The sequence below is a fragment of the Lycorma delicatula genome, chromosome 2 (genome assembly GCF_047948215.1).
Source record: "Lycorma delicatula isolate Av1 chromosome 2, ASM4794821v1, whole genome shotgun sequence".
Lineage (NCBI taxonomy): Eukaryota > Metazoa > Arthropoda > Insecta > Hemiptera > Fulgoridae > Lycorma > Lycorma delicatula.
The window spans coordinates 234,896,187-234,910,906 of record NC_134456.1 but is presented as its reverse complement, the minus strand read 5'-3'; the positions used below and the strand labels follow the sequence as shown (position 1 = coordinate 234,910,906).

The following is a 14,720-nucleotide window of genomic DNA, read 5'->3' as shown; positions in this document are numbered from 1 at the left end:
TGAGACATGGATGTACAGGTATGACCCTGAAACTAAGCAGCAGTCGTCGCAGTGGAAGTCGCCAAGTTCACCGCGGCCAAAAAAAGCTTGTCAAGTTCACAGTAACAGGAAGTCCATGATGATTGTTTTTTCAACATCAAAGACATTATCCATAAGGAATTTGTTCCTCTTGGTCAAACTGTCAATAAGATGTTCTATTGTGAAGTTTTGAAGCGGTTACGTGAAAGCATTAGGTGCAAACATTCAGATCTGTGGGGTAAAAATAGCTGGGTTCTGCACCATGACAACGCGCCCGCGCACACATTGCTAGCCGTTCGGAATTTCTTGGCTTCCAAAAAGACGGTACTGATTCCCCACCCACCCTATTCACCTGACCTTGCTCCGTGTGACTTTTTTCTCTTTCCGAAAATAGAATTTCAATTGAAAGGCCGCCGTTTTAACACAACTGAGGAGATTCAGGAAGAAATGCAGAACGTGCTTCGAACACTTACACCTGCAGATTTCCAGGGATGCATGTAATCATGGGAAAAATGCTGGGATCACAGTATCAATGCCCAAGGGGATTACTTTGAAGGAGACAGTGGAAATTATAAGTTATGGTAAGCTACTTTATTTTTAAATAAAATTCCCCGAACTTTTGGGTAGCACCTCATAAATAATCATGTGTGTAAAACAAAAAATAATTTACTGTTTCGAGTTAATTTTGTAATTATTATGAGTGTAGATTTTACCAGAAATTATTTTTTTTGTGTATATTGTTATATGAATGAGTGATTTTTATAACTGATGAGAATAATTAATTAATGATTTTTATAATTCTAAGAATGATATAAAATCCAATATTGCAAATGTGGTTATATCAGCCTAAACCACTTCTTTACTTGTACATGAGAAAGTAAGCAGCCCATAAACTGAGATCAACAAAATTTTATCTGAATTTGATTATTTCACTTCTTAGACAAATCTGCTTTTAAAAAGCATACTGAGCTGAACTAGTACGCTCGAGCACAATTTAATCATTTATTTCTGTTACATAGAACAATTTTTTTATAGGCACCAAAGAGAATGGATGATCATGATTCTCTATTATATAGTTAAGGGAAAGAAAAGATGGCTCTTTGGTGATATATTTGAGATAAGAACACAAAAACATTCATGGAATTGTTTTTTTAAGAGTCCTGATATCTTTTGGACTTATGGCAGAACAAGACTTATATAGTAAGTGGTAATGCATCCAATGAGAAATAAAAGGAACCTGCCGAAAGCCTTATTTAAAAAATAAATAAATAAAAAGGTAAGGATGTTATGATGCAATCAAAATGATCGTTACTAAACCACTGTTTTGGTTTATATACACTGATAGTATAAGTGTCGATAGCAAGCGAGTATTAATAGTACGCAAAATGTAAAAAAGACAAATTTGAAAGATTAAGAAAGTTAATGTTAAATGAAAAGTAAGAAATGATATTAATTTTTTTTTTACTGATATTTTTAAAGTTCATTGTGTTTTGTTCTTGATATATTATGTTATGATATATATCTAATCTAATATGAAATAGTTATACTTGTAAGGTTGTCATGTGTTGTATTTATTATTTTTGTTGTAAACATTTCAATCTATGGAAGGTGTAACGATACAATTAGAATATTATTAAACTATTTTTTCGGATAATATCAATCAACAGTATAAGTGTCGATAGTAAGAGTAGTGTAAAAAAGACAAGAAAGAGAGAGAATACATGCTGTACTAGAGTTCTTTTTTGTTCTATTAAATTTTATTTAAGAGTAAACTGCTGGTTTTCAATGTGTATTTATTTAAAGCACTCTGCAACAAAGTACAAATTCCAAAGAAAGTCCCTCATTAGGGATGAAATAGGAAGATAAATGTAAGGTTCTCAGTGATATAAGGCATTATCCCTAATATTATTTTATAACTAATGTTGAATCCATGCATTCAAAAAGCTTTTTAAATAAATTGGTAAGTTTATATTAAGCTTGCTATTTTAGTGTTTTTTTTTGGTTTTTTCTTAGAGATTTTTGTTAATAATATTCAAGATTATTGTAAACATTCAATTAAAAATGTAGTAATAGTAATATATTTAAAAAATTGAAGTTATTTTAACAAATATTTTTAGTTTTGAAAATGTTAAATTAAAATGTTTGAAAACACTAAATTAAAGAACGATTTTTTTTTACATATTGGTACCATTAGATATAAGATAAGTCTAATATTTATAAATACCTCTTTACACATATTGTTAAAATTGCCCAGGATTCTATACTAGAAACTCTACCACCGGCTTTAGGCTTCTTGTTAAAACAATGTAGAGGTAATGTAAGTAATGGTAACCGATTAACTTTCTGCAACAAAGATTAAGAGTCCACAGTATGCTGTGACCATCCCTGCGGAAAAGAGCTGATCAGATTAAGAATTAAATCTGATAAGGAATCTTATTTTAAGTCTAAAACAATGTGAAAAATCTAACAGGGTTATTTCTGATACAATGTTCAAATCAAAATATAGGTAAATTCAAAATTTCAGCTATGCTGTAAGTTTTCTGAAGTTTAATGAAAAATAAAGTCAGATGATTTCATCATCTATAAGGATAGTGTAAATCCCAACTTCAAAGATGTTCTGACTAGGGTAACTTCATCCAGTCAAGACAAAATGTAATCATCATAATGTATTTACTATAAAAAATAAATAAAATAGACAATTCTAAATTGTTACTCTAAGAAGAAAAATATTTCACTTGAATCATTGAGTAAAATCCTTGTTAAGTATAATTATCAGTTCATGTATAATTATCGTTCATTAATTTGGTCGCAGCGCACAGGTAATGAACTTTTCAATTTATCTTTTTAACATTAAAATTATTTCCTGCACCCTTCTTTCTTAGAATAAAATTCATACACTTAAATCCTAAAACACTAACCTGAGTCAACAAAGGCCTTAACCTGATAGCCATTCACTTTACAATTAATATACAGCATGACAACAGTCCCAAATGTTTCTGGATTATATTCCATAGCTGCTTCCATATTTGCTTCGATATTTTTTTGTCTAATTTCTTCAGCAATCATACGTTGAGCTTCTGTATCAAATGGATGTGCATTCATCATGCGAAGTCGTTGCTCTTGTCTTCGTTCTCTCTCTGCCATTTGCTGTCTCAACATGGCGGCAAAATCCTCTTAGGAAATAAAAAATAAGAAAATAATTTTGTGGCCAATTTCAATAATATATCAAAACTATCACACTAATTTTAACTAAACATAAGCTAAACACGAGAGCCATAAAACACTATAATAGAGAGCTTTACTTTTAACTACATTCATAAAAACACACTTACTACAAACAAATGTATAAATCTGAATGTATTCATAGATTACATTCAAATGCCTATTTTAGCATATTGAAAGATATCAAATGTTAGTAAAAGCAACAAATTGATATGAAAATCCAAAATAAGAATAAGTTAATAATGAAACCCCAAACTAAATTATAATCATTTTTAAAATGACTAAAATCTGGCTAGATAAAAAATTTAACAAAAAAAAAAAAATAATGAATTAAAATTAAATTTAATTATTTCTGGTGGAGTTGATGTGTTTAAGATAAAGAAAACTGGGGCCACAAACACAACAAATTTTAGAGTCAATCTGAAGTAGTATTTGTAATAACACAATTAAAATAGTGTTGTCTTTTGTTATGAAACAGAAATTGTGTTCTCACACAAGTGTTGTCTATTAGCGCACATTTTAAGATTGCACCAATTTAACTTTATAAACAGACTAATAATTATACTAATTATCTACACAGTAAACCATAACTTAATAACAACATTACAACTAAATTTTGTGATACCTTTTAGGTAATTAATTTTCAGATGAACAGAACCTAGACTTATTTATCGTATCGGCATTGTCTTGGAATTAACAACATCATTAACAGATTTAAAAGTTAAAGGTTTTCATCAGGACGCATCAATATCACCTTGCTCCTAATTTGAAAAAAAATTCTAATTTTAATACTACTAAAAGGTATCAGAAGCTAATTATTTTTTAATAATTTTCAGTTAAAATCATATGTTACAATCATCAACACTGTCATGTAATCAAATCGAATCTGTAGCATAATAGTTAGTAATCTAACTATATTTTTATTAGTTTTCCCACGCCCTGTTCATCTCTATTGGATATATCCTGGGTTATAATGAAAAAATTAGGAAATTGGCATAGGTTTCAAATGTTTCCTCCATTTTTATCAATATTCAATAATATTAATAGACTGAGAATGTCAACATTTCTTCTCACACATTGCCATATGTAACCCAGTCATAGTCTCATTTCACAAGTAATATTCCTACCAACCTATATCAAAAGAGAATAATCTCCCAACCATAAGTGAACACAAGAAGAAAGATCACCTTATAGAATTTTATTAATGAATCCACTGAAGCCTTGACACTTTAAAATAATTTTATTATTATTAGTTAACCAAAGACAACTGATTAACTAAAGTAAATTCATTAATCTAGTCAAATTTTTCAACCTTTACTGCATCACCCGCATTAACCTACTACTGTTCACTGTTACCTGTAATAAACCATTCAAATAATTAAATCTATCTATCTGCGGCTGCTATTCATCATTAAACAATTCTAGACCATATCACATTTTTGCTGGTTATTGTAATTATTCATAATTTTCCTTCTGGGGTTTGAATCCATATCTAAAATGAACAGCAATTGACAGAGATTATAAATTGATAGTAAGCAAACATAAACATTTCATTCTTGCTATTAAAAGTCAAACGAATAGTTGGGTATCTACATATACCAGGAGGGAGAGTTGTGTCCCATTTCATACATTCATACATATGTATAATGAAAAATGTTTGTAAAAATCAAAACCCTTGCCTTATTTCTATGTTAATAACTGCTCATTCCTTCTACACATATTTTAGAGTTGGGATATAAATTGTTGATGATTTTAGCTAGGTATTTTAGGATTCCTTTTTTCCCAGAATGGTCTATTTTTTCCTCAGTAAACCTCATCAAATAAGCATTTACTTACAGTTAAAAAGATAAGAAAAGAAATTTCATATTAAATCAGTGAACTTCACTATTATCTCTATGGCAAGAAAAAACTGTCAATACATGACCTGTCTTTCCAAAGCTCAAATTCATTTGAGAATGGTAGCAAAATGCATTTGTAAGATACAATCTTTGAAAAAATCTTATTTAATATTTTTTAAACACATACTCCCCCTACAATTCTCAAAACTTGTCAAACTTTAATCTACTTTTTTTTAAATTCTGGGATAGTTTATCAAAATATTTCAATATTCAGGTTTTCTCTACTATATCCAACATTGGCCTACACTTAGAAATTTTTAAAAAATCTTAAAACCAAAGAAACATTTACTGCATCTTTTCTGGCATGTAAAAATACTGAATTCCACCGACCAGTATTAATTAACATATATATATATATATATATTTCAATAATTAGATAAAGTACAGAATTAAGGAAAAACCTTTCCTAAGAAGATAAAATTGTAGTATACAATTACTTTCTACTGCTCAACACTTAAAATCCTAACTCAAGCTTTAACTTTAAATAAAAAGCCAAAATTCTAGTTTGTTCAGACTGTATCAACAATCAGTTAGTAGGTGATAACTACTGAAACAACTACTGCTCTGTCACAAATAATTCCTTTAGCTGGCCTTTCTACAGATATCCATCCATTATGGTATCATCTGCTGCACAGTCATCTGCTGATCAAAGGTTTGCAAATATCTGTGCAAGAGATATGTCAATCGATTTCAAGTGGCTGATACTTGTTTATAGAACAGTATCCTTATTTTATTTATGGCATTTTTTAGTTTTACTTCCCCCTCTTGGACACTACCCTCCTTCCGTGCCTTGGATATTTTCACTGTATTTTTGCAACTACTGTAGACTGCTTCATATGTGCAACTATCCACATTCTTTTAGTCATTCCAGGCCTGTGCCTTGTCACCACCACTGGCTCAAATCTACAGAAAGAACTACAGCACTTCATGTTAAGAGTAATCAAATCTGTTTTCAAAGCATTTTGGTAGACAAAGATCCTAAAAGAAGAAGATGACACTGATCTTATTAAATCAAAGACATGAGCTGAGAAAGAATGAATAGGATATGTTTAATATTTAATATTCAAATGTATTAAATGTTGTCAATTTGAAGAACAATAGTACTCAATATCTTGAAGAAATGATAGTGTACATCATTCGTTCTCAAAGTGGACGATAACACCCCCTTGTTGGTGCTAAAGGCCTTCAGGGGGAGGTTGGGGGTTGAAGGCCACAGGAAATTGGGGTCATTCAGCGATCTAGGAAAGACAATTAAAAAAAAAGGCAAAAATTATGTTTTCCGGATATTTCAAACTAAAATGAAATACCTACTACACTAGTAGAAAATATTAATGGGACATCTATATTTTATGATAAAAAATGATTGTATTCAAACTACTTTAACTTAGCAATCAAGAGGCTTAGAGACGAATGAAAAAAAATTAAAAGTATTCAAGCTTTTAGTAAATAATAACTGTCAAAAAGTATACTTTTTGACAGTACACTTAAGATTTCAAAATTCATCGATTAAAAAAAATAATAAATCAGTGAGAAGAAAAATTTTTTAAATCTGGAAGTTTTTCTTCATGTTTGATCGAGCACATGGGGGAAACGAAATCTTTTCAGTAAACTGCATTAAAATCGTTTAAAAGATTAAGACTACCTTTAATTTCTTTTTTTGTATGTCTCTATGATTTTTCTGAACGAAATATCCCACTTTAAAAAGAAAAGGCCACCTCTTTTGTCTTTAATGCTGCATCTCTCCCAATCTAAGAAACATACTGATACAAATAAATATGTAAATTAAAGGGTTTTGATCTACCTTTAATGACAAATTGTGGGGTCTTTAATGTAGCGTTGCAGTTATTGGCTTTTGTTCATTTTGTGCCAAGGCACTGAAATGTTTAAAGATTGAGAATGCAGCATGTATTACCAATCTTTAAGTTTTTTTTTTAAACATCCCAAGACAACTGGTCCTCACCATTAAGCAAAACACAGTTACCTGTCAGCAGTCTCTACCCAGCCTAGCTAGACCCCTTTTAGGGTTTTCCCATCGGGTCTCCTCAGCTTCATCAAGACACACAGACTCCTTTTCTAGGTAACCAATATGCCCCTCTGCTGAGGAGCTACTCTTCCGCCCCTACTCAGATACGCATTCCATACATCCTTCGCTTTGCGACCCACTCATACCTTGAGGACCATCATTCGAGGGAGTCCATCATTGAGTGGGTCCCCCCACTCAAGTAGGCGGACCAATACAACCTAGGCATAGAAGTTACCTCCCTGGCCCTGAATGTCACCATGTTTTGTCCCCCAACAACACGCACACTCCCACAGGTACAATTCCTAAATCAGGGTGCCCCTCACCCAAGCATACACCATTATTCTGCTTACATTGCACCACAGGGCCATCGCCACCCTTACCATTCACCAGGCTGCATATCCAGCCCTTTCTGGAGACTGAAACACTATCCAGTATCAAGTACTCACACTAACCTTTATGCCACATTGCACCTGGGTGTTGCCATCAGTCTTTGGTCAGTCGGCAGCCTCCGTCACAGTGTCGATAAGAAAGCGTAGCCCCATATACAATCAAAGTAATACCAAGCAAAAAAGAAAAGATTACACAATATTATCATCAAGCACAATAGAACAGAAATCACACATTTATCAGGATAGTTTCAATGATGCTTGTCTGCAGAACGAAACATGGACATTTACAACCAAGAAAAAATCAACATATAACAAACTGCTCCTTAATTAAGGAAATAAAAAGTAAGAACACAGAGCATTATCACTGAGTACAATACACAATAATAATTCCATCAGAACAGCCCCATTGTCCGTCGCCCTGAGCATTAGACACATACATTTACAGCAAAAGAAAGACAATAAAACAGAAAAAATTACTCCTTATCCTATAAACTACGTACATGTTAACAAGCTTTGTGAGGACAGCATTGTCTCATTCCTCACCCTCTCCAGCACCTCAACCCACACAGGCACCATGTAGAGCAGCATCTATATTGCCACTAAGAGGATGAGCCTTCTCTTCCCAGCCCAAGGTTCCTGTGACACATCAGCCTTTCCAGGGAATCAAGAGTCCTTCCTGGCTTGTCAGTGGGCTCCTCAAGATGACAACTGAAGAAGCCCGACTTCTGAAGTCACACGCTGAGGTACTTCACACACCTCAATGTGCGCACCCTCATGCCTCTGATGATAACCTCCAATTCCCATATCTGTCTGCAGCCCACCATCGCTATCATCATCATCTTCTGTGAGGCCAGGCTCGGGCCTCTTTCCTCCAGCCAGTCATATTCACTTTGTCGATTGCCTTTCTACCAATCTCTTGACCAAGGCACCCGGTACATTGTCCAGGCTCTTCATATTTATTCTCAAGGCAGCCCACTGGAGCTCCTCTAGAGTGAATCGCGTCCAATTGTCAAAGCGGAACTCCTCACAGTCTGGTTCACGCATAGGGATCGGTCGATGACCCCCCCCCCCCCCAACAGTGATGGACTCCTGGGCAACGGGGGAAGGCGCCTTCCAAACTTCTTGTTAACAATCTGGTAGGTCCTATCCAATGGACCCTCATGGAGGTTCTCCAGTAACCGCTTCAAAACTTCATGTTTGGCTTGTTTAATAACAATACTTACCACTTCTTATCACCCTGCGATACTCCTCAATCAGTGCAACGGCACTATCAGGATCCTTTCTTTGCATGCGCTGCACCCACCTCCTCACCGCCAACGCATCAGCCTGCAGGGAAGAGATACTATCACTCCACCAGTACACCCTCCGCCAGGCTGATCCAGTAGAAGGCATTTCTCCACGACAGGCCTCTTCCACTACACTACTGTCATTAGTTTATCCGAGCTTCTGTTCTGTCTCTGGCCAATTTCCTCAGCTATGTGATCCATTGCTTGCCTCACTTGGGCCTCGGTCAGACACCAGCTCCTATGTTGATGTCTCTCCAGATGATCACACAGGACAGTGAAGACCCCTGTCCTGTATCACTCCCAAGTTCATCTTCTATTAACAGCCACTCTGATATTCGGGGAGCAGCCCTGTCTGAGATCATCCCCCCTCCCAATTCCTACATAGGTTGGGGCCTTAGGGTTATTTAAAACCGGTATCCCAACCGATTCCAGTATTGCAGCCAGGTCATATCCTCTCCTTGTCGATCGCATGTCCCCTATCTCAACAGTCTGCGTTAATGTCACCAGCGAGAATGACTGGTTTCCTGCATCTCCTGATAATCTACTCCACATCTCCAAGGAATGTTTAGGAGTACAGTTCAGAGAGATGTATCCACACATCATAACAAACTCTGGTCAGTTCCACAACCACAAAGCTATCTCCTCTTTCCACCCTGCCGATTGCGTATCTGCCAGATTCATCTCAAACTGCCATATCCCCACTCCTGCCCACTATCCATGGGTGTGCGCCACTACTCTCATGTTCAGCTCAGAGATCAGGAAATCGATGTTGCTTTTTTTTTTTTTTGGCTTGTTTATGGGCGAAAAACGCCAGCGCGTTATCATCGCCCGGTAGGTATTATTAAAAGGGTAATATAATAACAATGAAATAATAAGCTATACAAGGTGCAAACGTAATGTTAATCATATAATAAAAATTTACTAAAACAAGCCAAGAAGGCAAAATAAAACCCAAAACTAATATCACAGACAAAGTTGACAAAACATTAAAGATAAAATAATAGAATAAAGAAATTATAAAAACTTACCTAACTCTGATGGGTTGTGCAAAAATCCCCACCCCGGAGAGTAAAATTAAAAAAATCAAATCGAAAATAAAGGTTAAAATTATTAAAAAACTCTCCTTACAGAAAAACATATATAAGTATATTAAATCCTTTGCAGTAACCCAGTACTATGCAAAAAGAGAAACATTCGCTCCAAAACCCTGCCAACATTACCCAAGACATCACGAATGTTGCTGGGTATATTAAACTGACGACGCAATGCCGCATAACATACGCAGTCCACGAGAATGTGGTGTACAGTCATGCGGCAGTTGCATCGTATGGGTCTCCTCCCGACATTAGATATTCGTGTGTGATCCTCGTATGCCCCAACCGTAACCGGCAGAGGACCACTTCCTCACGACGAGAGTTCCTGCAAGAGGAGCCCCACGGCAACACAGAGTCTTTAATCCGCCGAAGTTTACTATCGACGACAGCCGTCCAGCCACTTTGCCACCTTGCTCGCAGTGATGGTTTAATATGATTAATAAAATCAAAGGTAGTAGCTCGGGTGGTGAAAGGAGGCTGAATACACGCATCTTTCGCAGCAGAATCCGCCCTCTCATTACCAAGAATCCCAACGTGGCTAGGGATCCAGAAAAAACCTACCCCCTTGTTTCGTTTTTCTAACTCAGCGATTTTATCATGAATGCCAATGACGACAGGATGTCCGGAATAAAGGTTTTCCAACGCCTGGAGAGCACTGTACGAGTCACTGCAAATAAGAATGTTCCTATAATTAGGGCCAACAATACTTAGATCCCTATTCACAGCGAGTAGTTCCGCGGTGAACACACTCGTAACACCGGGTAGGCCAAACATATAAGTCTGTTCATTGAAAACAAAAGCACAACCAACGTTAACGTCATGCTTCGACCCATCAGTCTATACCACCACGTCTGGGTTCGACTTGGTGAGGAGAAACTGGAACACCTGCTGGTAAACAATAGGTGGCGTTGATTGTTTATCATACGTTGTAAGATTAAACGTAAAATTTATATGGTTTATTCTCCACGGGGGATTCGAGCACGGACATGATAGAAAGAACGACGGAGTGCCAACATTCATACGCTGCAGCAGACGTCGTGTACGGACACCCACAGGCGCAGTACAACGTGGACGGTCCTCATACTTCCTCAAATTAGGATTCTTAAGAACTGGGTCAAAAGCTGAGTGATTCGGCTGTCCGCTGAGACGGGCAAAATAACATAACAAGAGCTGGTCACGTCTTTCCTAAAGTGATGGCTCGCCACTGTCTACAAGTAAACTTTCGATAGGGCTCGATATAAACGCACCTGTGGCAAGCCGAAGGAAAGAATGATGTACACCGTCCAGCATCTTAAGTACGGTTTGACGAGCTGAAGAATAGGCGACACAACCGTAATCCAAACGGGAACGAACAAGGGAGTAGTAAAAACGCAACATACATGACCGATCGGCCCCCCAATTGGTGTTACTTAGGACCCGCATCATAACCAAAAGTTTGGAACACTTTGTCCTCAAATCCCTCATATGTGTGACCCAAGTAAGACGGCTATCAAAAAGCAAACCCAGAAACCTGACGTAAGTAGAGACAGCAATAAGCTCCCTGTTCAGAAAAACCCGCGGATTAGAAGGGTTCCGTAGCCGACAAGACATTTCGTCTTGTCGGGTGAAAATGTGAAACCAGTAGTCCCTGACCAAGCCTCAAGGCGAAATATAGTGTTCTGCATCAGTCGCTCCGCAGTGGGTGTAGATCGGCTCGCAACGTAAATAACAAAATCATCAACGAAAAGACAACAAGAGACAGGAGCCTGTACACAAGTGGTAATGCTGTTTATGGCCACAGAAAACAAGGTGGCACTTAATACACTACCTTGCGGTACCCCATTTTCTGAGACGACACTGTCTGAAAGTGAATCGTCTACACGAACACGAAACGTCCGGTGATTCAACAATACCCGGATAAAAGCAAGCATGTTGCCAGTGATCTCCCACCTCCGAAGGGTGTTTAGTATGCCACGTCGCCAGGCCGTGTCGTACGCCTTTTTTATATCGAAAAAGATAGCAACGAGGTGTTGGTGGTTCAGGAAGGCGTTTTGTATGGCTGTCTCCATCGGCACCAAATGGTCAATGGAAGATCTCCCATGTCGGAAACCACACTATTCCGAAGAAAGAAAGCCATGTTTTTCTAAGTACCACGCAAGCCTGCGGTTCACCATCCTCTCCAATACTTTACACAATACACTTGTTAAAGAAATAGGGCGGTAGCTTAAGGGATCGGTTTTCTCTTTGCCAGGCTTTAGTACTGGTATAATAAATGCCTCCGACCAGTCAGGCGGAAAGACTTGTCCGGAGAATAAACCATTGTAAATACTCAAAAGATGTTGTAGTGCTGAGTCAGGAAGGCGCAAAAGCATACAAAGGCGAACGTTGTCCGGTCCGGGGGAAGTGTCACGCGAGTTCCTAAGTGCGTGTAACAATTCTTTTAGTAAGAATGGAGTGTTCAATTCACCAACCGAAACACCAATATTCAATGCCATCACTTCCATCCGTGCTTTGTACCTCTGAAAGTCGTTACTATATGAGGAGGTGAGAGACACCGAACGGAAAGATTTCGCTAAAGCATTTGCTACAGCCGAAGATGATGTAAGGAGTTCCCCCGCATTGACGAGACCGAGAATAGTATGCCCTGGCGACCGGAAAATAGCATGGATTTTTCTCCACACAGTAGATGAGGGAGTAGTACGTGAGATGGAGTCCACATACTTCGTCCACGAATTCCTCTTAGCGGTCAAGAAGATCCGACGGCACACCGCCCTAGTTCTGCGGTACATATCTAGATGTTCAGTTGTAGGTCGATTATTGAATTTGCGTAGAGCACGCCGTCGATTCCGAATAGCACACTTGCAATCATCATTCCACCACGGAACGGAAGGACGTTTAGGATTGCCCGATATTTGTGGGACATATCTGCTGGCAGTCTCAAGTATTTTGGACGTAAGAGAGGAAAGATGCTCAAGGACGCCCGCACCGACATCACACTGCGATTGGAAGGCCGTACGATATCCATCCCAATTCGCCTTTACAACAATCCACGTCCGTGGCCTTCTCCGAATCTCGTGGTCCACACCGAAACGAAGAACAATCGGTTTATGGTCGCTGCCATGAAAATCGTCACAAACAGACCAACCAAAACGAGGGAGTAAAGCCGGCGAGCAGATGGAGAGATCGATATTAGACATAGTATCAGATGATAAAGACATGAATGTACGACACCCATCGTTCAGCAAACAAAGGTCTAAGTCCTGTCTTACATTGTGTACTATATTTTCCCGAGTGGAGCAGAAAGTCGAGCCCCAAGAAACACGGTGGCCATTGAAGTCTCCCACTATTAATGATGGAGATGGTATTTGTGCGAGGAGGTCTGAGATATCCACAGCACTGAACTCAGTGTTCGGCGAGAGATATAGATTGCAGATATGCAACTTGAAGGGGACAGAGATCTTCACTGCAACAGCAGGAACGAGAGTGGTCAGTCGAATCCTTGTAGCCGATACCTCATCCTTCATGAAAATAGCCACTCCACCACTCTTCTCAACCGTCCACTACACAGTCGAACCTCTCACAAAAGTATCCCCTGAGTGCGATCGGGTCATGTCGCAGAAGATGAGTCTCCTGGAAACACATGACAATCGGATCATGCAGCTGCGCCAGTACTCCAACATCTGCAATGCGGGACCGTACACCTCGAACATTCCACTGAATAATGTTCATAAAAGTAAAATAAAGTAAAAAACATAAATATAATAATAATAAACATAATAAATATACTCAGGAAACTATACAGAATTCAGTTGTACGTGATTCTATTTTTCTTTTTTGTGTTCTTTACCTTAGATAACTCCGACGCCTTTCGGTCGGGAGGTTCCTCGACCATATCCTCCAGTATATTATATGGGGTGACGGCGGAGGAGATTTATGATAACGGGATGTCGCTACTGACATCCCAGAGTGGGTGGCCATGCGGGTCACTTTCGTGGGGACCTTCTTGTTAGTCGGCTTACTGTCGTCTGCGGTAGCCTCTTCCCGTACCGGCAGCAAGTTGGGAGCAGGAACTTTTTTATGGACCACACTGTTGGATTCAGTTATTGCGACACAGGACTTTTCATTCACCCTTGTCAGCCCGGAAGCAGTGTCTGTCGGCAGCACTTTGGGAGTGGGAACTTTTCTACGGACCACACTGCTGGGTTCAGTTATCGCAACGCAGGACTTCTCACTCATCCTTGTCAGCCCGGAAATAGTGGCCGTAAGCGAACCAACCTGATCAGAAAGCATCTGAACGAGCTTCTTAAGTTCCGTGCAGGATCCGCACTGTGGAGTATGAGCAGGTGAAGTAGTCTGTTTTGACGCAGCAGTGGCGAAGGACACATCAGGTTGAACGACGTTCCATGAGTTAACCACCTTCCTGTACTCCCTGCGTGCAGCCGGGAAGTATAGTTTCTGTTCAGTACAGATCCTGAGAATCACCTTCTCTTCCTTAAAAGTCGGGCAATCTCGGGAGCGAGCCGTATGCGAACCATTGCAGTTCGCACATTTTTCTCTTTCTTCGCAGGTAGCGTCATTGTGGCCTTCAGTAGCCCATCGGGCACAGACCTCTGACCTCGAACAAGATGTTGTAGTGTGGCCACAAGACTTAAAGTGGTGGTTTTTCAGATGGACCACCAACCATCATTGTAGGAACTGAAATTTTGGTCCCACGAGAACCGGCGATTCAATAGACCACTCCAGCAGAGCGCACGCGTACTGGAGCTACAGCTAAATACAACTGGGTTTGCTCTGGTGCCCAGAGGACATCG

At 38.6% G+C, this 14,720-nt stretch overlaps 1 protein-coding gene across 5 annotated transcripts in view; it reads right to left on the bottom strand.

The window, feature by feature from the left end:
- The window catches only part of rngo (DNA damage inducible 1 homolog rngo), a 91,439-nt gene that overhangs the window by 35,518 nt on the left and 41,201 nt on the right, over positions 1–14,720 (bottom strand). For all 5 annotated transcript variants that reach the window (XM_075357400.1, XM_075357397.1, XM_075357398.1 and 2 more), the window contains one exon: positions 2,937–3,191. In XM_075357400.1, the coding sequence (XP_075213515.1) occupies positions 2,937–3,191 (255 nt within the window). The remainder of the gene's footprint in view (positions 1–2,936; positions 3,192–14,720) is intronic.